The sequence below is a fragment of the Equus przewalskii genome, chromosome 2, assembly GCF_037783145.1.
Source record: "Equus przewalskii isolate Varuska chromosome 2, EquPr2, whole genome shotgun sequence".
NCBI lineage: Eukaryota > Metazoa > Chordata > Mammalia > Perissodactyla > Equidae > Equus > Equus przewalskii.
This window is the reverse complement of record NC_091832.1, coordinates 82,925,884-82,952,398: the sequence shown is the minus strand read 5'-3', so window position 1 is coordinate 82,952,398 and position 26,515 is coordinate 82,925,884. Positions and strand designations below refer to the sequence as shown.

Genomic DNA, 26,515 nt, shown 5'->3' with positions numbered 1-26,515 from the left:
TTTTGTGTCACTTACTTCATGGGTCTCACTACTGGATATGTACACGAGTCTCACATAAATGGACTTGTACTCAGGTATGACATATAGAGATGCTAAAGGCTAAATTCCCCTCTTCTGTGAACGCGGCAGAAACCACTAATCATTCACGGCATGGTCCAGGTAGACAGTGCAAACTGAGCAGAGTTGGCCCTCAAGGAAAGGCTAAGGCCTACTGTTGTCCTAAAGCATTTTGGATCTCCCTGATAGTTTTTGAAGACTCATCCATTTTTCATTCATTCTTTCAGCAAACATGCCCATAGTATCCACTATGGACCAGGTATTGTGATAGGCTTGAGGATGCAAAGAAAAATAAGAGAGGTCCACAAAAGGCTAAACATTTTGTGGAGGAAACAGACAAGTATACAGATGATTAAAATGCCAGAAGTGCGCATGTATAGTTAAAGAACATACAAGAGGAGCACTTAAGGCAGACTCTGTTGGTGTGTTTGGTGATGGAGGAGTGTTGGAGAGTAGATGAAGGTACAATTAAAGCCTCCTCAAGGGAATCCTGAAAAATATGCAGAAATTTGCTAAGTAGAGGGTGGGAGGGCTGGCAGAGGGAGATGAGCAGAGAAGGGAGAGGAGAAGTATGTCTGCATATCTGTTGGGGGAGCAATGTGTAATATTTGAAGGCAGAGGAAGTAGCTTAAAAGATCTGAGAGAACATAGCACTTTTAGAGAAGTGTAACCTGTTCAGTGTGACTAAACTATATTCTGCAAGAGATGAAGTCAGAGAAGTCGGCAGAGAGATTGTGAAGGAGCTTGTACGACATGTTATAGAGTCAGGAAGGCTACAAGTAACCACCAATGTATTTTAAAAGCAGTATTGTGAGATCCTTCAATTTAGGGAGTATATAATTTATAAATATCTTGGTACAGCATAAAGAAAAATAGTTGTTTTATATGATTTACTATGGTGCCAAATGGAATGTTCTCAGGATGATCCAGAAACATATACAAGTGATCTGCTTCTGAGATGCAGATTAAATTTCCTCAAGGAATCTGGATCATAACTTAGGTCATTTTATTTTATTTTTTTTTTTGGTTTTTGGTGAGGAAGATTCTCCCTGAGCTGACATCCATTGCTAATCTTCCTCTTTTTTTGCTTGAGGAAGATTAGCCCTGAGCTAACAGCTGTGCCAATCTTCCTCTACTTTGTATGTGGGATGCCTCCACGGCATGGCTCATGAGTAGAGTAGATCCATGTCAGGGATCATAGCTTGTGAACCTGGGCTGCTGAAGTGGAGCACCGGGAACTTTAACTGCATGGACCACAGGGCCGGACTCGCCATTTTACCTTTAAGAGGGATTTGAATCAGAATCCATTATATGTATTTCCCTGATGTACAGCATAACTAAATAACTGTAATACAGCTCAATGAAAATAAAAGTAAGAGGAATCATAAAAAGACTATTCAAACAATGTTTTGGAAAAGATAGATTAAGTGGGTGTTAATGGGTTGAATTGTGTTCCCCCCAGAAAAAATGCTGGAGCTGTAACTCCCAGTACCTTAGAATGTGACTTTATTTGGAAACAGGATTTTTATAGAAGTAATAAGGTTAAAATGAAGTCATTATGGGGAGCTCTAATTCAACATGCCCGTGTCCTTACAAAAAGGGGAAAATTTGGACATAGCAATGGACACGCACACAGAGAGAACGCCACATGAGGACTGGAATTATGCTCCTGCAAGCCAAGGAACTACCAAAAGCTGAGAGAGAGGCCGGGAACAGATCCTCCCCCTACTGTCTTCAGAGGGAGTATGACGCTGCCGATACCTTGATCTCAGTCTTCTCACTTCCAGAACTGTGTCACAATAAATTTGTTTATGGCATCCAGTTTGTGGTACTTCATCACAGCAGCCCCAGGAAACTAATACAGCAGGGATATAGGAAAAGTGACTTCTAAGAACTTGAATGGAAACTAAAAGCAATAACTTACCCTAGACCGGATCCCATATTGTAGGGTAAAATTCTATACAGAATATTATTAGGGGGCTGGCCCAGTGGCACAGCTGTTCAGTTTGTGCACTCTCTTTTGGTGGCCCGGGGTTTGCTTGTTTGGATCCAGGGCACGGATGTAGGCACTGCTTATCAAGCCACGCTGTGGCAGGCGTCTCACATATAAAGTAGAGGAAGATGGGCATGGATGTTAGCTCAGGGCCAATCTTCCTCAGCTAAAAGAGGAGGATTGACAGCAGATGTTAGCTCAGGGCTAATCTTCCTCAAAACAAAACAAAACAAAAGAATATTATTAGATCCACTAAGAAAATTGATATATGGAAAGTAGATTAAAGTATCACATTAATTTAAATTTATGAAATGGTAACTGTTTACTGTGGTTACATAATATCCCTAGGAGATAAATACTGAAGTATTTGGGGGTAAAGGACCATGAAGTAACGTAACTTACCCTCAAGTGATTCAGTAAAAATATTACATATATGTGTGTTCGGGCCAGCCCAGTGCACTCTGCTTCTGTGGCCTGGGGTTCAGAGGTTCAGATCCCAGGTGCACATGCAGCACTGCTCGTCAAGCCACACTCTGGCGGCATCCCACATAAAATGGAGGAAGATTAGCACAGACGTTAGCTCAGCGACAATCTTCCTCAAGAAAAAGAGGAAAATTGGCAAGAGATGTTAGTTCAGGCCCACTCTTCCTCATGCACAAACAAAAAAAATTACATATATGCGTGTATATTATATATGTGTATTATATGTGTATACACACATACAGGGAGAGAGAAGACAAGAGAAGAAGAGAGGGAGAAAGCTCGCATTAAAAAAGGGGGGTATAAAGAGTGACAAATGTTGGAGAGGTTGTGGAGAAAAAGGAACCCTCATACACTGTTGGTGGGAATGCAAACTGGTACAGCCACTATGGAAAACAGTATGGAGACTTCTCAAAAAGTTAAAAATAGAAATACCCTATGACCCAGCCATCCCATTACTGGGTATCTATCCTAAGAACCTGATATCAGAAATCTCAAGAGTCCGTTGCACCCCTATGTTCATCGCAGCATTATTTACAATAGCCAAGACGTGGAACCAGCCTACATGCCCAGAAACTGATGATTGGATAAAGAAGATGTGGTATATATACACAATGGAATACTACTCAGCCATAAAAAAAAGACAAAATTGGCCCATTCACAACAACGTGGATGGACCTCGAGGGTATTATGTTAAGCGAAATAAGCCAGTCAGAGAAAGACGAACTCTATATGACTCCACTCATAGGTGGAAATTAGTATACTGATAAGGAGATCTGATCGGTGGTTACCAGGGAAAAGGGGGGGTGGGGGGAGGGCACAGAGGGGGAAGTGGTGTACCCACAACATGACTAACAAAAATGTACAACTGAAATCTCACAAGGTTGTAATCTATCATAACATTAATAAAAAAAAAAAAAAGGGGGTATAATGTTACCAATAGTAAATCTGGGTAAAGAACATATGAATATTCTGTGTGCTATTTTTATTTTTGCAGCTTTTTGTAAGTTTGGCATTATTCCAAAATAATGTGTAAAAACAAAATTTTTAACACCCAAGGTCAAAGTTGAAAATATTTTTAGGAGAAAGTAAATATATAAACAAAAAATACCAAAAGATAAAATGAATAAAGAGAGAGAGAGAGAGAAGAAAAGAAAAATGAGGAACTGATTTAAGCTAAATATACTCTAAATGCCTCAGAAAAATCTGAGCTGTACATTTCCACATAAAATAAAAAGTAAGTACTATAGTCATGGCATTTAATTGAATATATTACTTCATATTATAACAATAATGCAAACTAAATTTGCCTTTGCTTAAAAATAAGAATATCAGAATAGTTACCTTTTATAGAAAGTATCCTAACACTTATTTGGAATATCTGTCAAGAGAGAGAAAAATAGCATACCTCTTCATATTTACACAATACTCACACAACAATTCACTGTTTCCTTGCATTGCAAGTACTTTGATATTCATCCTAATGTTTATTTTCTAATGATAATTCTAAAATATAGAGTGAAAAGAATCAACCAGACCATAAAAAAGTCATGCTGAAAAAGCATGAAGAAATCTTCTTCTTCCTCTTCTTTTTTTTCGGGAAAAGGTTACTTTCTGGTAACCATGAGCAAGGAAATTTGCTGGTTTACACAAATTCTTAGCTGGAAAAAAATTTGTTGGATATACACCAGTTGTTGGCAAATCACACAGACATAAATACCACAGTAAGCAGTCATTTATTGAGTTCACTGTGCAGAGTTGCATGAAAGCGTCCACAGGCAGAACAAAACCCACAGCAGAGACGCTGCTTTTCAGACATACTGCCACTGCGGGTGACATGGCCCAGTGCCAGAAACAAAGGCAGTGAGGGACTGGAGGCAACTTATTCCCAGCACCACCAAAAGCAATGGTGGGCATGAGGGGAACTGGGCGAGCAAGCATTCCTCTGTGAATTCAACTTCCAGTCTCATTTTGTGAGCCCATTAGTCTTACTATTCTTCTCCAACCATTATTAGTCCTTGGCAGAAATGATGACTTCCAGCTGTACCTAGCAGTGCACTACTATGACAATTTACACAAAGGTTAAAAACAAAAAAATAAATAGTGTACTTTGTAAACCTCTTTCTCTTTTTCTATTATAAAAAGCATCTATCCTTCCACCCAACTTCTTACTTCTAGCTTCTAGAGAAGTTAAACTGCTCTGGACAAGCAGTAAGTCATCACAAATGAGGTTTCTGGTGTTTTGTTGTTTTTTTTCCTGAAGTCAGTGCATCAAAGTACTTCAAGAACTTAAACAAATCATGAAAAATTGCTCTGAAATAAATTAGATCAGCCACCTGTAAAATAACATCACCAGGAATAATTTACAAATAACCAAATTCCAATCATGGTGATTGGGGTGGATTTTTATAAAAGTTTGACGCCATTATGACTCTGTGTTTAAGACAGTGGTATCCTGATTGAAGAAAGGCTTAAAAGAAGGGGGATGGTCAACATAGAGATTATCAAAGGGCAGTACAGAAAGACAGAATTCACAGTGTGTAACAGACCTAGAAAAGAGGGTGTTCAACCAGATAAATTGGAATATTCTGATTTTTGTGGCAGGCATTTTATTGCTGGATTGGAGACGGAGGCATCAGGCTAACATGGCCAATAAGATCTCCTTTGGAATTTACATTTCATTCCATGAGGGCAAGGGCCTTGCCTGTTTTGGTTGCCTCTGTATCCCCAGAACCTAGAAGAGCTTGAAAACTGAGCAAATACTGTTCAATGAATTCAAATAATCCAATTCTCCTTTTTATTCTGGATCAATATTAACATTCAGTTATTTTTGCTCATATTTGGATTCCCATACAGTTTAGGCAGAGAGAGAAACTGCTAGAAAAAAAAGACGAAATATTCCAGTTTCCTTGGTAGTTAAACTCCTCATGACAAATCATTTTGCTTTATATGTTATCACTTGAAAGTTTGTTTAGTGCAAGTTAATAACTAAAATATTTATCAACAATTGGGACATGAAATTAAGTTTCCAGCTGCCATTGTTACGCTGCTTTTATGCTTTTCTGGTTTTTACTGATTTTACATTTGAATCTTTCTCTCTTATATTAAAAATCTTGATTTTAATGATGTTAACACAATTACTTATTTACTTGATCTACAATATACCCATAATAGTTTCAAAAGAACCATACTATTATTATCTAAATATAAGTAAGAAAAAGTTTAAGATTTCTTCTGGTTCTTTTACCCATAAAACATATCCTACTAGGAATATATTTATCTTACTAGGGTCACTTATTCTAATGTCTTTCCAATTTTTAGGGTTTGGATTTTTCCCCTTTTTGATTTTATTTTTAAATGATATAAAACATTTAGTAGTTTCAAAGTCAAAACTATTAAAGAAAATAGATTCCATTTGTGAATATGACATTTCTTACTTTGGCCAGTGTATCTTTGAGAAAGACACCCGTAAGCTGGGTCAAAGGATAAATAGATAGGTACTTTTGCTAGAGACTGGCAAATTTCTATCTACGGTCATACCACCCTGAATGTACTCGATCTCATCTGATCTCAGAAGCTAAGTAGTGTCAGGCCTGGTTAGTACTTGGTTGGGAGATTGGAAAATACCCCTTCATGGGAGTATGTCATTTTACATTTCTATCAGCAATGTAGGAGAATGCCTGTTTTCCCACAGCCTCATCAACAGAGTAGCTTAGTGAATTTTTGGAATTTTGCCAAGCTGAAAGATACAGATGGAATAATGTGTTTAAGGGACATTGACATTTATCTTTCTGTGAATTGTTACCCATTTTTCTGTTAGATTGTTGAGTTTCTCTATAATTTGTTTCTCTATAATTCTAGCCATTTGTTTAAGTTTTAAATCTCAAATATTTTTATTCAGTTTGTCATCTGTCTTTTGACTTTGCTCATAACGCATTTTGCCATGTGAACATTATCTGTGTTTATGTAATGAAAGCAATCAGTTCTTTCTTTTATTACTTTTGGATTTTGAGTCATAAGTGGGAAATTTTTTCCCACTCTAAGGTTATACAGAAATCCAGTAATGCTTCCTTCTAGCATTTGTTTCACTTTTTTTCTTTTTTGAGGAAGATTAGCCCTGAGCTAACTGCTGCCAATCCTCCTCTTTTTGCTGAGGAAGACTGGCCCTGAGCTAACATCCACACCCATCTTCCTCTACTTTATATGTGGGACACCTACCAAAGCATGGCTTGACAAGCAGTGCCATGTCCGCACCTGGGATCTGAACCGGCAAACACTGGGCTGCTGAAGCGGAACGTGCACACTTAACTGCTATGCCACCAGGCCAGCCCCCCCATTTCACTTTTTCACATTTAGGTATCTGATCCTTGGTTTCCGGTATGAAAAAGAGATCGAAGGGTATCTTTTCTTATATGGCTACCCATACCATTTATTAAAAAGTCCATCTTTTTCCCACTGTTTTGAGGTTAGGATGGGGGTTTATATCTCCTCTTCCCCCAACAAACACTAAGCTACTAGCAGTACAAAATAGGTACTCAAGAAATATTTGATGAATAAATAAATGAATAAATGTACATTATTTATTAAGTGTGCCTCAGGGGATTTGGATACAGATTGTGTTTTCCACACACCACATTTCAAAATATACTCCTGTAAAGGATACAGTTTATACCTGAAACCAGGATTCTAAATGCAAAAAAGCATAGAAGCTCCAGTGGGTAAGGAGAATAATGACCTATGAGTCACATGTGAACAAAAATAGATTTGAGAATGAGTTTAAGGAAAGCCATAGGTTAATACATAGGGGTTTTTATGAAAGGTTCCAAGGAAGATAAGAGTTTTGAGAAGAGCTGTTTTGCAGGGTCTTATTTTGTTTTTTTGAGGGGGTGGTGGTAAGAAAGGTAAAGTTATGAGCTTTATGATATAGTTTGGTTTAAAAAGGAGTAGGCCCACACAGCAATGAGTTGGAACAGCATGTGGTAGGCACTGCAGTGAGTAAGAAAAGCATGTGGAATGACACAAGCTAGAAGCCAAAAGCTAAAAGCACAACTATTATAGGTTCCTGTGTCAGGAAGAGGAATAAATCTGCACTCTCTACCACACTTCCAGGTACAGCATTGAGGCTGAGGTGTGCAGGGATGAGTAGTCACTATTAGACAATCCTTTTCAATGTCATGTAGATGGGATACTCATGGGGAGAAATTTTCTATTATTCTTATAAAGTTTTAAAACGTTTTTGTTAGCATATTAATGTTTTAATAAAATATTAAGTAATACTGTTAGCATGAAGTCATAGAAAGTTATTTACTGTAGAATAAACACAGATTTGGACATTTTTCCAATATGAATGTAACATATTTTAGAAATAGTGCCATTTCACTTTATTTTGCTATATATAGACCACAATACATATCACTAAACAAAATGTAATTTATGTTTTATTTATCCAGAGTTCAGATTTCAGATGTTCAGAGAATCCAGAACACAGCAAAACTCAAAGCCAACTGAAAGTCAAGAGGCAAACAAGCACAAAGCTTATGAACACTAATGGTGGGAATGACTGTGTCATCCTTCAGGCTTTTACTTTGCTATATATGCATAAAATAACATAATAGATCACAAGGAGATGGGAATCCTGACAGAGAAAAGCGACAGCCGTAGAGGAAAAAATTCTGAAATGCTGACAGAGAGGCTAAAAGAAAGCAGAGGAATGTGGGTCATTTTAGCAAAGGAACAAAAAGCTCTATACATCTCAATAACCTTTCACGGCAACACAGAAAATAACCATTAGTATTTCAGAAAAAGCTATTAAAGTTCTGAATTCTCTGTTTAAGAGATAGAGAAATGTGTAATCCATTTCATAAAAAAGATTTTTTCAAGGGAAATGGTGAAAAACATTGGTATTTGAAAGTATAAACTTCAATTCTATGGAACTTTTTCCATATGGTAATTACCCATTTCTACATGGTGCTGAGTATCTGAGGCACTCTTCTATTCATTTTGCAATGTTTCTATTAAGGTAAGAGGAGTAAATAAAATTAACAGGTATCTTTTCTCCTTTCTTCTTTAGAAGACTTAAGATTGCACAAAGCAATAGTTATAATACTGTACATTTCATACAGGGTTTATAACATACACAGACATAATATATGACAATAGTACAAAGTAGGGTGGAAGAAATGGAGCTGAGTTTGAACAAAGTCACTATATTTTACTGGAAGTAAGCTAGTATTAATCTAAAATAGATTGAGATAAAATAAGATGCATATTGTCCCTAGAACAATGACTAAGGAAATAACTAAAACAAAAACAGCAAAACAAATTTTTCAATGAAATAAAATGGTAGACTACAAATATCTATTTAATATAAGAGAAAATTACAAAGGAAGAACAGAGAAACAAAAAGACCCAAAACTAAAGAATATAATTAGAAAAACGGCAGACACAAATCTAACCATATCAACAATAGCATTAAATGGCAGAGATTATCAGATTTGATAAAGAATATGATCCAATATATGCTATCTACAAAAGATGCACTTTAGAATCAAAGACAAAATAGCTTGAAAATAAAAGAATGCAAAACTATACACCATGCAAACAGTAACTGTAAAAGAATAGGACTGGTTATACCGATATCAGGCAAAACAGACTTAAAATTACTAGAAACAAAGGGGGACAATTTATGATGAAAATATAGTTCATCAGGAAAATATAACAATTATGAACATATATGCACAGTGGTAGGTTGAAACATGCATGCCCCTCCACTCCTCAAAAAAGATATCAAGTCCTAATCTTTAGAACCTGTCAATGTTACCTTATAAGAGAAAGGGTCTTTGCAATGTGATTAAATTAAGGATCTTGAGATGGGGACATTACCCTGTATTATCAGGGAGGGTCCTAACTATAATCACATGTATCCTAATAAGGAGAAGGCAGAGGGAAACTTCACAATAGACAGAAGAGAAGAAGGTGATGTAAGGACAGAGGAACAGACCTTTTGGAGGGAGTATAATACTGATTTTGGACTTCTGGCCTGTAGAACTGTGAAAGAATAAAATTCTCTTGTTTTAAGCCACCAACTAATATATGCATCTAATAGCAGAAGACAAAAATACATGAAGCAAAAACTGGCAAAATTGACAGTAATATTTGGGGACTTCAACACAAGTCTCAGTACATTAAAAACAACAGAAGTCTACAAAGTATCTTCTCCAATCACAATGAAATTAGAAATAAAAAAAGGAAAGAAATTAGGAAAATCCACAAATATGTGGAAACTAAGCAATACACTTCTGAATAACTCCTAAGTCAAAAAGAAAATCACAAGGGAAATTAGAAAATGCTCTGAGGTGAATGAAAACAAGCAAACAAAATACAGGCATACCTCACTGTATTGTCCATCACTTCACTGCACTTTGCAGATACTGTGTTGTTTTACAAATTGAAGGTTTGTGGCAACCCTGTGTTGAGCAAGTCTACTGGTGTCATTTTTCCAACAGTATTTGCTCACTTTGTGTCTCTGTGTCACATTTTGGTAATTCTCACAATATCTCAAACATTTTCATTATTATTATATCTGTTAGTGGTGATCTGTGATCAGTGATTTTCAATATTGCTATTGCAATTGTCTGAGGGCGTCATGAACTGCGCCCATATAAGATGGCAAACTTAATCAATAAAAGTGTGCTTTCTGACTGTTCCAAGGACCAGCTGTTCCTCCATCTCTCTCCCTCTCCCTAGGTCTCCCTATTCCCTGAGACACATCAATATTGAAATTAGGTCAATTAATAACCCTACAATGGCCGCTAAGTATTCAAGAGAAAGAAAGAGTCTCATGTCTCTTGCTTTATATCAAAAGCTAGAAATGATTAAGCTTAGTGAGGAAGGCATGTTCAAAAGCCAAGATAGGCCAAAAAACTGGGCTTTTTACACCAAACAGTTAGCTAAGTAGATAATACAAAGGAAAAGTTCTTGAAGGAAATTAAAAGTGCTATTCCAAGGAACACACGAATGATAAGAAAGTGAAACAGCCTTATTACTGATATGGAGAAAGTCTTGGTGGTTTGGTTAGAAGATCAAACCAGCCACAACATTCCCTTAAACCAAAGCCTAATCCAGAGGAAGGCCCTAACTCTCTTCAGTTCTGTGAAAGCTGAGAGAGGAGAGGAAGCTGCAGAATAAAAGTTTGAAGCTAGCAGAGGTTGGTTCATGAGGTTTAAGGAAAGAAGCTGTCTTTATGACACAAAAGTGCAGGGTGAAGCAGCAAGTGCTGATGTAGAAGCTGCAGCAAGTTAGTCAGAAGATCTAGCTAAGATAATTAGTGAAGGTGGCTATGCTAAACAACCGATTTTCAGTTAGATGAAACAGCTTTATATTGGAAGAAGATGACATCTAGGACTTTCATAGCTAGAGAGGAGAAGTCAATGTCTGGCTTCAAAGCTTCAAAGAACAGGCTGACTCTTGTTAGGGGCTAATGCAGCTGGTGACTTTAGGCTGAAGCCAGTACTCAATTACCATCCCCTAAATCCTAGGGCCCTGAAGAATTATGCTAAATTTTCTCTGCCTGTGTTCTATAAATGGAACAATGAAGCCTGGATGACTGCATATCTGTTTACAACATGATTTACTGAATATGTTAAACCCTTTGTTGAGACCTACTGCCCAGAAAAAAAGATTCCTTTCAAAATATTACTGCTCAATGACAATGCACCTAGTCACCAAGAGCTCTGATGGAAATGTTGATTTACAGATTAATGCTGTTTTCATGGCTGCTAACATAGTGTCCATTCTGCAGCCCATGGATCAAGGAGTAATTTCAAATTTCAAGTATTATTATTTAAGAAATACATTTAGTAAGGCTGTAGCTGCCATAGATAGTGATTCCTCTGATGGATTCGGGCAAAGTAAATTGAAACTCTTATGGAAAGCATTTACTATTCCAGATGCCATTACAAACATTTTTGATTCATGGGAAGAGGTCAAAATGTCAACACTAACAGGAGTTTGGAAGAAGTTGATTCCAGCCCTCATGGATGAGTTTGAGGGGTTCAAGACTTCAGTAGAAGCAGTAACTGCAGATGTGGTGGAAACAGCAAGAGAACTAGAACTAGAAGTGGAGCCTGAAGACGGGACCGAATTGCTGCCATCTCATGATGAAACTTTAACGGATGATGATTTCCTTCTAATGCATGAGCAAAGAAAGTGATTTCTTGAGATAAAGTCTACTCCTGGTAAAGATTGTTGAAATGATAACAAAGGATTTAGAATATTACATAAACTTAGTTGATAAAGCAGTGGCAGGGTTTGAGAGGACTGACCCTAATTTTGAAAGACATTCCACTGTGGGTAAAACGCTATCAAACAGCATCACGTGCTACAGGGAAATCGTTTGTGAAACCAAGAGTCAAGTACTGGGGCAAACTTCACTGTTGCCTTATTTTTAAAAATTGCCACAGCCGCTCCAACATTCAGCAATCACCATCCTGATCAGTCAGCAGCCATCAACATCGAGGCAAGACCTTCCACCAGCAAAAAAATTACGACTTGCTAAAGGCTCAGATAATGGTTAGCATGTTTTAGCAATAAAGTATTTTTTAATTAAGATAAGTACATCTTTTTTTAAACATAATGGCTATGGCACACTCAACAGACTACAGTATAGTGTCAACATAAGTTTTAAATGCATTGAGAAACCAAAAACTTCATGTGACTTGTAGTACTGCAGTGGTCTGGAACCAAACCTGCAACATCTCCAAGGTACTCCTGTATCAAAGTTTTATGGGATACAGCAAAAATAGTACATAAAGGGAAACATAGCTGTAAAAGCCAATATTGGGAAAAAAGAAAGAACTCAAATAAAAAATGTAGTTTCCCAAATTAAAAGTCTAGTAAAAGAGCAAACCAAACCCAAAGTAAGGAGAAGGAAAGCAATAATGAGTATTAGAGTGAAAACACAATGAAAGAAAAAACCCAATAGAGAAAAATCAATGAAAATTTGGTTCTTTGAAAAGATCAATGAAACTGATAAAACTTTAGCAAGATTAAACAAGAAAAAAAAGATGATACAAATTACCAAAAATCAGGGATGAATGAAGTAACATCACTACCAGCCTCAGAGAAATTAAAATGATTATAAGGCATACTATGAACAACTTGATACCAATAAATCAGACAATCTAGATTAAATGCACAAATTCCTAGAAAGACACAAGTTACTGAAACTGATTCAAGAAAAAACAGAAAAATCTAAATAAACCTTTAACAAGTAAATAAATTAAACTGGTAATTTAAAATCTTCCCACAAAGAAAATCGCATGTCTGGATGGCTTCAGTGGTAAATCCCACCAAATAGTTAAAGAAGAAATAACACCAATCTTTCACAAAGTCTTTCAGAAAATACAGGAAGAGGGAACACTTTGCCACATATCATTCTATGAGATCAATATTATCCTGATATTAAAATCAGAAAAAGATATCATAAGAAAACTGTATACCAATAATCCTCATAAATATAAATGCAAAAATCCTCAAAAGTAATAACTTCTCAACAAAATATTAACAAAAAAATAAAATGTATATCAAAAAATTTATACCATCAAGTGTGATATATATTCAAAGAATGAAAAGTTGGGCTTAACAACCAAAAATTAATTAATGTAATATATCATATTTCACTTTTTGTTTCTTGTTTGGAAAACTTTTCCATATTCCAAGATCACAAAGAAATCCTCCTGTTATCATTTTCTAAAAGTTTACACTTTTGCCTTCATATTTAAAGCCTTAATATACTTTAATTTTTGTTTGTGGTATAAGACAAAGTGCCAATTTCATTTTTTTTCCATACTGATGTCTGTTATGGGTTGAACTGTGTCCCCCAAAATTCATATGTCAAAATCTTAAACTCCCAGTAACTCAGAATATGACCTGATTTGGAACTAGGGTCATTACATATGCAATTATTGATGTTAAGATGAGGTCATACTGGAGTAGGGTGGGTCCCTACTCTAGTGTGACTGGTGTCCTCATAAAAACGGGAAATTTGGCAGCCGGCCCAGTGGCATAGTGGTTAAGTTCACATGCTCTGCTTTGGTGGCCTGGGGTTTGCGGGTTCATGGGTTCAGATCCCAGGCGTGGATCTACACACCGCTCATCAAGCCACGCTATGGCAGCACTCCACGTACAAAATAGAGGGAGAGTGGCACAGATGTTAGGTCAGGGATAACATTCCTCAAGCAAAAAGAGGAAGATTGGCAGCAGATGTTATCTCAGGGCCAACCTTCCTCATCAAAAAAAAGGGGAAATTTGGACACAGAGACAGACACACATAGAGGGAAGACGATGGGAAGAGACATAGTGAGAAGACAGCTATACACAAGCCAACAGGAGGCCTACAACAGATCCTTCCCTCACAGCGCTCCAATGGAACCAACCCTGCTGAACTTTCATTTCAGACTTCTAGCCTCCAAAGCTGTGAGACAAGTAATTTCTGTTGTTTAAGCCACTCAGTTTGTGGTACTTTGTTACGGCAGCCTTATGAAACTAAGACAATAAGTATATGTCTCAGCACAGATTCCCCACAGATCTGTAATAACAGCTCTGTAATAGATGAAGTTTCTTTATACGTCCTGTTCTGGTTCTGGATTCTCCATTCACTTCAGTTAGTCTATTTCTCCTAATTTTCTCTAATTACCATAGTTTTATAATAATTCTTGATATATAGTAAAGCAAGTCCCTCTAATCCTCTAGGGATTTAGATCCAAACACTGCAGGCGTTGAGGAGGGAGAAGGAGGGATATGTCCACAGTTGAGAATCACTATTACCAGATAGAGCCACCATGGCTATTTACACTGTTGGCCATATCATCATCAACATGGAAAACAAAAAGGCAACTGAAAAAGGAACAATATGAAAAAAGCATGTTAGCTTCCAGCATTTCTAGTCCAAAAAATAAGTAAACAAATGTTGCCTGGTCCGCTCTCTTAAGAAACAGGCTTTTAGGGGGCTGGCCCCGTGGCCGAGTGGTTAAGTCTGTGCGCTCCGCTGCAGGCGGCCCAGTGTTTCGTTGGTTTGAATCCTGGGCACGGACATGGCACTGCTCATCAAACCACGCTGAGGCAGCGTCCCACATACCACAACTACAAGGACCCACAACGAAGAATATACAACTATGTACTGGGGGGCTTTGGGGAGAAAAAGGAAAAAATAAAATCTTTAAAAAAAAAAAAAGAAACAGGCTTTTAAATGCCATTTCCTCAGAAAATGGAAACAAGGATGTGAATAAAGGTCAAAAATATGCAACCCCTTTCAAATCTCTATCAAACCTCTCAACCTTACAGTGTTTCTAAATACTGTAATTTGGAACATAATATGCCATTATAATAATCTAATTGCTACATCATTGCAAACTCAGCCATCTCAAGCTATGGGTCTCGCTACATGTACATGTAGTACTTTTTCATCAGGGACATGAGATTCTTAGTGTTAACTATGCTGTCATCACTTGAGAATTGTAAATTTTCCATTCAAAGGAAAAAGTTAAAAAAACTGACCTAGTTCATTCAGAGCTATAAGATCTATGAAGGTTTAAGTTGAACAGATTTAAATTTTAGCAATAAATAGGAAAAAACAAGGTTGGTGGAGAAACGAAATCTGACAATTTAATTTTTCTCCCAGACAATAATATAAAAAGATACTATTACTTTCAATTTGCCTATATATTACCCGGAAAGGTGATAATATACTCATTTTATTTTTCTTTACCTTCCCAAGCAAGTGACTACTCATGTCACCATTATGAAATAGTAGAGAAGACAAAAGCTACAGAAGATAAACAAAAGCAAGTGTGATCCTAACTGGTAACCTCAGGACAATTCATTAACAGAAGCCTTCCTTTATTATATTCATGCCACCCCTCAGCCTTGAAAAGCTTTCTATTTCAACAACATAAGTTATCAAAGAGGAAGTAATCTTTAAAAGAGTAGGGATATCCTCTGTCTTGTTCGCTGAGTCTAACAGTGCTAGCACACAGATAGGCACTCAGTAAGTACCTGTTAAATGAACGAATTACTTTTATTATTATTATTATTTGAATAAATTATACATCCTTCAGCTAAAACAAAATGCTTCACTTCACCAACTTTTATAAATAGACCTATCATTACTCCTCAGAGTATGGTTTTGTCTCTTATGCAACTAAAAACTCAAGGGTTATAAGAGGCAATATAATATAGGTCCATAACATCGACATTATATCATGAGATAAATGATGAGTAGTCTGAACTCATACATTTTTATATTATTTGAAAATATGAAAGCCTGTTTCTCATTTATATTTCTGAAGCAGTATTTGGAATAAAAATGGGTTTTTTCTGGTCCAGATAATATTAAATAACACAGACCAATCTCTGGTAGGTAGTTAAGACTGCTTTGGTTTTACCCTGATTTCAACTGTTCAGAACAAAGAAAATATAATTTATTTACCTGAAAGACTAATCAGACCTACGTGAGTTTTCCTTCTAAAATATACAGGATATTACCTTCTGTACATAAACCCAAAACTTTAGCTAACTTACCAATCCTACATTTAGATCTTCATTACTTATAGAAAGCTGTGAGGATTCAAATGTTAAGTAAGATAGTAGTTACAGTCTCTAGCACAAATAGAATATGTAGCATTACTGGTCTACCTTCAAAATCATGCTCCTAAAAATATCCTATCCCTTTGAAGTAATATTTGGGCAAACAAATACTTAAAAAAGACATGCTGGGTATCTTAAAATGAGTATGTCAGTTAATTAATTCTGTGATCCCCTGCTACCAACGGAGTACTGTACAATCTGTTATTATTCACTGTCCCATAGATCATCTGTTCTTGGTGCTGGTTTGTTCCAGGAAGAGAGACAGCTGCAACACTATATCCCTGTTCAACCTGAGGACCATCTGACTTTAATTGTAACACACAGCTTGATGTGGCTCGGGCTATAAGAAGCCAAAGTATCGTCTGTAATAATCTGGAAAAGCAGAAACCTGCCAACAGAGGGCTGAAAACAGGGACTTGTGCTGTCTGGCTGCCTGACGGGCTGCAGGAAATATGATTAATGAGTAAGGTATAATGATATCAGGAACCCGATTAGCACCACAAAAAGGTCACAGATCAAAGTCGTATGCATTTCATGAGCTACAATCATTGTATAAAATCTGTGGACTTCAGGAGGCAAACCAAAAAAAGGAGGGGGATAAAACCTTCTGTGATAACATGCTAAGAGATACATAAAATACCATACTAATAATTTAGTCACTTATAGAAAGTTAACAGGAGATTATAAAATGAATCAATATGGACTGTACTGCAGGAAAGCTTTGCTCATGATAGGTGTATAATAAGTATTTTTCCATGAATGAATGAGTTATTAAATTCTTTCATAAAGATACATATAGGTAAAATCAAGTATCTTTCTTAATAACGAATTAAAATGATCAGAAATGTAAATATTCAACTCTAAACTATGTTTGCATTTAATTTGCAATGAATTTTTATACAGTTCTGTTAAGAATGCAAGCTTATTCAGAGCCTAAAATATGAAGTCATAACTCGTAGGAGGAGGAAGCATTGGGACAAATGTTTAATAACTTAATAATAAGTTATAAGTAATTATAAAATATTATTTGGTATCTAATTTCATATTCATGTCTAAGTTTAGAGCATGGGCAAGCAAATCTGAAATCTGATTGGAAAACCATTTGGTAAGTTGCCACCTTCCTTCCCTTGGTGTCATAGGGAAAGCCATCCCAAATAGATCTGGCTCTTCTGAGGTGAAGGTAGAGGGAGTAGAGACGGGAGGTACTGTCAGGAGAGTGGCCTACCTCATTTTACACAATAAATTTTGATAATGGTCAAAATATTGTTGAAAAGTTTTAAATATAATTTATTCAAATATTTCTGCCTTTTAGACCTCTTTCAAAGCATAGTAAATACACTAACAAACTTCTTTGTACTTTTAAAAGTACTAAATATGATGATGATTAATAAAGAGCTGGTTCCCTTGAGACTTAAAAGTTTAAATCATATTTGAGAAAAAGTGTTTCATTAATAAAATGATCAGAATATGATTTTAATTTTTTTCTTAAAAATATATTCCTCAAGAATGGGATGATTATATTTTTCAAATATTATGTAAATAGTATTATATAGCTACCTAAGAGTAAAAACATTTTTTTAAATGGTGATTCAAAAGGAACCATTAAAAAATGAAAACACAAGCCACAGACCAGAAGAAAAGTATTCGTAAAATGCATGTTGAATAAAGGATTTTTATGGAGAACATATACAGATCTCTTACAATTAAATAATAAAAAGATAAACAATCCAATTAAAAATAGGCAAAATATTTGAATATATAGCTCACCAAAGAAACATATGAGCATTTTCCCATATCTCTCATAAAATAAGCCTGTGGAAAGGTGGTCAACATCATTAGTCATTAGGGAAATGCAAATTAAAGTCACAATGAAATACCTACTAGAACGGCAAAAATAAATAAGATTGACAATACCAAGTCTTGGCAAGAATACGGAGAAACTGGAACTCCATATACTGTTGGTTGGAATACAAAATAATACAGTAAACATATTCTTACCATACAACCCAGCAATTAAACTCCTAGGAATCTACCCAAGAGAAATGAAAAAATAGGTCCACCCTAGTAAACTATATGCAAATATTCATAATAGCCTCAAACTGGAAAAAAAACAAATTTCCATGAACTGGTGAACAGATAAATAAAATGTGTTATATCTATAAAATGGAATACTATGCAACAATAAAAATAAATTAACTACTAATATACGCAACGACACAGATGAATCTCAAAAACATCGCGTTAAGTGAAAGAAGCCAGGCACAAAAAGACTACATATTCCAATTATACAAAATTTCTAGAAAAAAACAAAACTATAGAGACAGAATCATTGGTTGCCTGCGACTAGAAGAAGGAGCAGAGACGGACTGCAAACAGGTCTAAGGAAGCTTTTTGGAGTGATGTAAGTGTGCTGATTGTGGCGACAGTTACACAACTGTATAAACTTACTAAAACTCAATGAATTGTTCAATTTTAAAAAGGTGAGTTTTATGGTATGTAAATTATACCTCAATAAATGTGTTTAAAAAGGGTGACAATCACTGAAAGCAAGAAAAAAAAAATTGCAGAATGATTTTACTTTCTATTGACTTCTATGTGCCCCTGGGGAAAAGAAATCGCACAACCACAGACAACTGTCACATTTAAAAATCTGGGATCTCCATCAGTATCTTCCAGAGCTAAGCTTTTTCTTGGGTTTTCATTTTAATTATAGTAACTTAATGAGAATCTAAAAAAATGTGTGGGGTAAAAGAAAAATGTAACATGTACCTTAAGATTGTAATAGAATAATGTTAGGTACTATTTTCTGAGTGCCTACTCTAAGCCAGAGAATATTCTAGGTGTTTTATACACATAATCAAAATTTTATACTCATAACTTCCAAATTACAAATGAAGCAACCAAGGCTCAAAAAGGTTAAATTGCCTAAGGTCCTATAACCAGCAAAGTAATTTATCTGATTGGGAAAACTGGTCTAACTTTGAAGTCTATGTTCTTTCCATTCCCCTTGCATTGCTTCCAGTATATTTAAAATGTGAAATTTCAATAATAACGAGATTGCAATTAGGATCTGGAAGACAGGATTAAAATATAATTGTTGGTATAAAAGGTAAGAAATGCCACCTAGAAAACTAAAATGCATATAATTTTCCTTGTTTAATATAAATGAAAAACACAATGCAATTTAGATTTCATTTTTAATACGGAGTACTTTTAAATACTGAGAATAAAGCTGCCTGATTCTAACTTAGGAAACTGAAAGGCAAAAAGGAAAAGTCATATTACTTTTTCATAAAACAATACAGAACCCATATAACAGAGGACACTAAGAAGTTCACTAGCGAGGATTCTAAAGAGTTGTTTGTGAGCACAATGATTACTGGGCTTTTAAGTTTTTAAGTTTTCATATTCTAAATACTACATGAAGATTTCCTTCAAAAGACAGATACGGGATATAATTTGAAGATCTTGTTTCTATTACTAAAATGTGCAATAGACTTCTAACAAGGAACACAGAATTACGTCTTTTCCTGGCACAAGAAACCCATGTTTGAAAAAGCATAGAATTCCAGTTTCACTTATAACTTTCATTTGTAATTTTGAATTATCATGTACATATGAAAATAAATTCTGCATAAGACAATAAAAGAAACAATTATACTTTTCAAATCAATAACATTTTATAAAGTGTATATGGAGATTCATGAACTATTCTGTCACTTTCAGTTATCCCTATCACCTACAGTTTTGTCCAGAAGAGCAAGGGTTAATGATCATACCAACACATGAAAGATACTTTGAGAAAAGGCTCATGACAGACAGAGGAGATGATTACTATCTTACCAATCTGTTTATGCGAACAAATTCTTCTGAGGTTTTGGCCCAAGGAGGAAGTTCAACATCAGACACTACTGTCCCATCGTCCATCACTCCAAGATTATAATTATTGAAGTTGACAAACATCTCAGGGAGATAATAAAATTCAGGGATCAACTCCTATATAAAAATAAAAGACAATGTCATATTATAAATTGTAAAATTCTGACTAGGTATTCATAAAGGGGCCTGATCATTTCCTATTGTGGAGAACTAGAACAAAATAAACATAAGGAATTTTTTTCTCTTTTCATATCATAGCCCTATCACAAAGTTTCTATTAAGGTAGACAGATCCCATCCAACCAAATTTAAATAACGTCTTACTGGGTGGTTATATGCTTTCCTTCAGGACAAGTCTCATAACCTCAAAACTCTTAAATACCAACAATTGAATAATATTTGAGGTTTGACAAAATATAAACAGAGATTAACAAGCTGTAACAATAACAACAGCTTAAACTAGATTTTTTTTATGCGGTCTATGGTATTTTTGCCAGAAAAAGGTAAAATCTTTATAAGCATTAAAATGCCACTGTTTTGGTCCCTTCATCACCCAGAAAGATATTCATTACATTTAGCCATGGTTTAACAGTATATTTTGCTGACATTTCAAAACATTCAAGGTTAGTTTTAAGGTACTAACTCTGATAAAAGATCGAAATTTATAATTAGTCTAGAAAACGATCTGCATAAGAAACTGAGTAAATTAAATATGACTTTAATAAAGACATTTAAAATACACTTTAATAGGATATTTACTAAGTAGAAAAATGCAGCAGGCTAGGTTTATGTGTACAATAAGCCCCATGTATAACTATTTCAGAGGTCCTGTAGATCAGACTTAAAATCCAGTCTTGACATGGGTCAGTGACTCAGTGGTCTTTCAGATACCCCCTCAGGGCCAGCTATGGCAGGCACAGCTTTCCAAACAGTTGAGTAAAATAGGGAGGTCATCAGATTTTGGACAAGGTCAGTATGAACTCACCAGGGCAAAGAAAAAAGATCCAGCAGGAATTAAGCTATTATCACCTCCATCATCCATGTGAAATGTTGCTTGACTTTGAATTGTACACCCTTTGTTTACAATCACAATAATTAACTAAGCAGGGTAGAAATGAGCTTGTCTTCCAACTGCCTGACAACCACCTGATCATTAGATTAGAAAAACATTTAAATTGAACAAATTTTTTTTAATAAGGAAAAATCCTGTTAAAAGTTTAACCACGAATGAAATGACACAAAGATCACACAAAAATTTTAAGATCCTCATCTCCAAAAATGATGCATGCAAGTCTGACAAAAAGACGAAAGACATATGTGTGCTATTTCGTGCACAAAAAGTTATATCCAATTTGTTTGAGCTAACATTTATTGCATGAGATGAATTAGGGACAAAAATAAATTCTCAATAAACCTTATCACATTTAATCTTCACAAGAACTTTACAAGGTATCATCTCCACTTAAAACATGAACTAAAGCTCAAAGAAGTGAATTAATTTGCCCAAGGTTACACAGCTGATTTATGATAAATTTGGAACTTAGATCAGGACTTCTCTAACTATGAAGCCTGTGTCCTTAATCATCAAATAAGTATGAGTTCTACTTATACAGTATATACAGTGCTAAATGTTTTAAATATAAGTTGCTAACGTATATTCTAAGTGATTTTTCTACAAAGTAAACATAAACTTTTCATTCTTTCATGATAAGAAAACAACTGGTCCTCCTGAAAACGTATATATTATATATATGTAATATGTATACATACTACATCTAATAATATTTATTTAATAAAACTAATCAAACAGAATTTTTAAATTATGCTATAATTATTTACCCAAATATGAAATGTCACTTTATCCATTATTAATTTGCTGAAGTGTCCATTCAATAAATTCCAGCTTTGAGAAATTTTACCAAAATGTCTTATTTTCACTCCATATTACTTGGCTAATGAAGAGGAATGTTGCTATTCCGAAGTCATCTTCTACAAAGGGAAGGAAGACCATGCCTTCCTTGTGTATTCAAAATCAAAAGCAGCATTTTGGCTTAATTAAATACTAATTACTTTAATTTCAACAATACACTCCCACCCTTACCCCAAGGCTCTCATGATGAGAAAATGTTGTCCTTCTTTTGCCTGTTATACTCACTATGCTCCTATGTAATAATTCTCCTAGGATTCAAAACAATTATAATGGCTGAATTTTAGATGCTAAGTTTCTGTCAAGTTTTAAAACTGGGGAGATCAGTCATTTCTATTATAAATCAGAGATACATATTGCATAGTAAAAATACACAAAAAATATACTCTTTCTTGAGACCATGTCTAGAAAGCAGAAATGGGACAAGTGACATTTCATAGCAATTTTCATAGAAATAACGTCTTCAATCCTTCTTATACAGCACTAAAATTCTTATGATTCTATGCTTTTCTTTGTCTTCTACATCAGTCATTTTACTCAGGTTGCTTAACAAATTGACAAAAATATATTTGCTCAAAACAGAAATGCTCTTCACTGGTTCTTTTACAAGTACTAAATTCAATTAACAGAAATATATTTTGTTCTTGGCCCACTTTATTTAAACATAAATTTATTTTGTTACTTTAATATTGACAGCTTATCCCAAATATAAATTCAATTAATTTAACTAGAAATTAAATGGAGCAAAAATACACATAAAATAAACATGAAATTTTTAATAGAAGATAGGAAGAAAGCAATTTTAAACTTTTAAGTTTTACTAGACCATGTTAAACTTTCAGTTATATAATTTCTATAGAATATGCTGGGAGGGAGGTAATAGCTATCAATTTCCATAATTACCAAAGATCTTATTTATGATTTCCTACTAAAGATAGCCATCCCATCATTTATCCAATGATAAAAAGTAAGTTTCATACACTGGACTTTATAAAAATTTGAGGATTAAAAATTTAAGCTTTATTAATTAAAAATTAAGCTTAATTTCACTTGAAATTTACCAGGATATGAATTTGTGTTTTGCTCTTTTTGTTTGTTTTTGCTGAGGAAGATTTGCCTTGAGCTAACACTTGTTGCCAATCTTTCTCTTTTTGCTTAGGAAGATTTGCCCTGAGCTAACATCTGTGCCAATCTTCCTCTTTTTTTTGGTATGTGAGCCACTGCCACAGCATGGCCACTGAGATGACTGCTGTAGGTCAGCGCCCAGGAACTGAACCCGGGCTGCCAACGTGGAGCACAGTGAACTTAACTACTAGGCCACTGGGGCTGGCCTTTGTTCTCTGTATTTTTTACCTCCCACCCTGTAAACTTCTGATTTCAAGAAAGTAGTCAGATATTTCCAGAACATTTGCAGGGTCCAGAGCAGAGGCTTCTTAAAGATATCCTCTTTTTTTGTCTTTTGTGAAAGTCTAAGCAGACAGAGGAGATTATGTAAGATGTCCAGGAGAAGCAATGTTAAAAGTTAGTGTTTATTTTTTTTTGGTGAGGAAGATTGTCACTGAGCTACCATCTGTGCTAATCTTCCTCTATTTTGTATGTGGGATGCTGGCTTGACGAGCAATGTGTAAGTCCACACCCGGGATCTGAACCAGTGAACCCCACACTGCCAAAGTGGAGTGTGTGAACTTAACCACTAAGCCACTGGGCTGGCCCCTGAAAGGTCAGTGCTTTTAAAGGGCCAGAAACCAAAGAAGAGAGAGAAGATTCTTCCCCAACATTAGGTAAACAAGTTTCTCAAAATCCGTAGTTAGCCTCCTTTAAGCCCGAGGGGAAGGAGAAGGGATGAAGAAGGTAGGCTGGAACCGAGGGAAGGCCTAGTGACGGTCAGGGTCGCTGCTTGCCCAGTTGTCACTCAGTCTGTAAGTGCAGCACAAGCTGGAGTTCAGCTCCTACTTTGTCCTTCAGCCAAGCAGCCTTACATAGAGAACAATCTGCCCCACCCTACATAGTGGCCTCATCATGGTGCACTTAGGGAAGTTAGTCTCTTGGCATCAGGGCTTTTGGCATCAGCAAAGATTTCTTTACCCAAGCTTGGTAAAATTAGCAGAGCTGCCTGCTTCCAAAAGACCATGTGTCTTAGACAATGAGGATATTACTAATGAACAAGACGGACTGAAGATGCGAGGGTCAGTTTTCTAGGTACCAATAAGCTTGCATCTCATTCAAGCCTTGGGCAAAGGAGGACCCTGACCCACTCCTCTAACGTCTATAAACGAATTTCCCTCTAGCCTAATATGAAGAAGACTTGATTTCAAACTGGGACATTTCTTATACACTTGAGTTGGTGGTTATGAATTTACATATATTTCAATGATAAAAAGTCACCAATATGTTCCATGATAATTATTTCTAGGAAACAAAATGGTAGGAGAATTCACTATAGGCAGAAATACAAATATAATGTAAATGTTACTTTTAATAAAACTTTTAAGAAGTTCCTCTTATTTAATTGATTATTTGATTTAAGCCTTAGGTAGATATAAAGGGTGATGTAACACATCATTACTACAAAAAAATATTTACTTGGTTTTTACTCTTTGCAGAGAATTCTGTTATGGTCTGGGATATGGAGACATGAGTCTTCTTCCCCCACCCCCTAAACAGATCACAGATCTAAATTGCTAAATAAGAGTGAAAGGATACATTTATTAGAAGAAAATTGGTTGTAGGAACAAATAGCAGTCTAGAACTTCAAAAGAGAAAATAATATCTAAAAGGTGGGGTGGCCAGAGAAAGCTCTCGGGAAAAGAACATAACACATTGTCTTTCCCTAATACAACAGTCATCAAACTGTACTGTAATTGTCTGTTTGCATCTATGTTCCTCTAAATTGAGGGCTCCATGAGATTGAGGACTTTACTTATCTTGTTCACCACTGAACCTCCAAAGCCTAGAGATAGTATGTGATACATATTAGGCATCCAGTAAAAATCTGTTAAATGAATGATTAAAAAATGATATTTGAACTCAAAGATAAATAAGCAGAGGGGAAAGTCAAGAATAGTCCTGATAAGGGGAATATCTTAAGAAGAGGAACAGAGATTGAAATGTGCATATCATTTGTTTCCAGTGATCAATGAAGAACTATTTAATTGGTGTACACGAGGTGGGAGATAAAGTTGGAGACCTAGGTAGGGTCAAAGTGTGGAAAGCCATGGTGGCTAGGCTACAAAGTTTAGCTTTTGTTCCACAAGAAAAGATTTTTTCCATTAGGGAATTTTAAAAATGAACATGAATTTAAAATAGGATAAATGTTTCAAGAAATTAACACTGAAGAGAAAGATTATGAAGAATCTACATATAGTATAAAGGATAGCATCAAATAAGCACAATAAGTAAAACAGTGAACATTTATACCTAAAACATATTACAACCTCATTATAAGGAAATTGCATAAATAAATCAATTGACGGGAGTTGAATATACTGTTAATATAAAATAAACATGCTGAACTCAACTGAGGCACACCAAAATGTGACAAAGGAAATAAATACGTATACATATTGCTTAAATTTTACTATGGCTGATAGTGACATTTAACTTATACGGTGGAATTTCATCTTAATCCTAAAAGCATCTTTCTAAGATCCATGACTTGATATAATACCAAATATTACAGTTCAAAATTATCTCCTTTGACAGATGAAATTTAGTAACACAGTCAAAGACTATGTCTTTCTAGTACTTCTAATGTACATTTACAAAATGAAGTATGTTTTATATTCATCAGAACAGATTCAGCTCTGGATAAAAAACACATGTTCAGCAATTCTTTAAAAGATCAGTGGAAAATGATAAGTAAACAACACTGACAGAAGACAGATATTTACAATTCACATTTTCTTCTGAGTTGCTGACAATAATTTTAATCTCTATCACTTAATTAGGCAGATGGGTTTTAGAGACAGGTAACATGGTCAAAATGTAGTGTATCATCTCCTAAAATAAAAACCTGAAAGGTTCAACCAGGGGTTATACTACAGTTCAGGATAAGCCCATTGCTTTGATCACAAATCCCAAGCTTTCATGGCATAATGACAAGGATTGGTTGTGACCACACATATGCTTTAGTTTTCTTTATTAAGGTATAATCCCCACTGATATGAATGGCCTCTGCAGTGAGTTTGTCTGATTCTCCTTCTAATAATTACCAATTCTATCCACTGAACTAAAACTATCACTTCGCTAACCTGGGCAACCATGACAAGTACTAATCTATCAACCCAAAGAAGCAAGATAATCAAAACTGAAATAAAAATAGAGATGATATTTCAGAGCTTAAGTTAAAATTTTATTTTATTCTTATAAAAATATGAAATCCTGACAACTCAAATATAAGAATGATAGCAAGGTAACTAATTTAATGTTTACTGCTTTGGGGACCTTGATAATACAAAAGATGTGAAAGCAAAATTTTAACCTTTCTCCATTGGAAAAATGGTATATTTTACAAAGGGAAAAAATCCAAAAAGTTTT

General features: G+C 35.3%; 1 protein-coding gene across 5 annotated transcripts in view; it reads right to left on the bottom strand.

Moving 5' to 3' along the window:
* LRBA (LPS responsive beige-like anchor protein) overlaps window positions 1–26,515 on the bottom strand; it is a 706,265-nt gene that overhangs the window by 126,213 nt on the left and 553,537 nt on the right. For all 5 annotated transcript variants that reach the window (XM_070611607.1, XM_070611606.1, XM_070611608.1 and 2 more), the window contains exon 47: window positions 20,018–20,170. In XM_070611607.1, coding sequence (XP_070467708.1) covers window positions 20,018–20,170 — 153 coding nt within the window. The remainder of the gene's footprint in view (window positions 1–20,017; window positions 20,171–26,515) is intronic.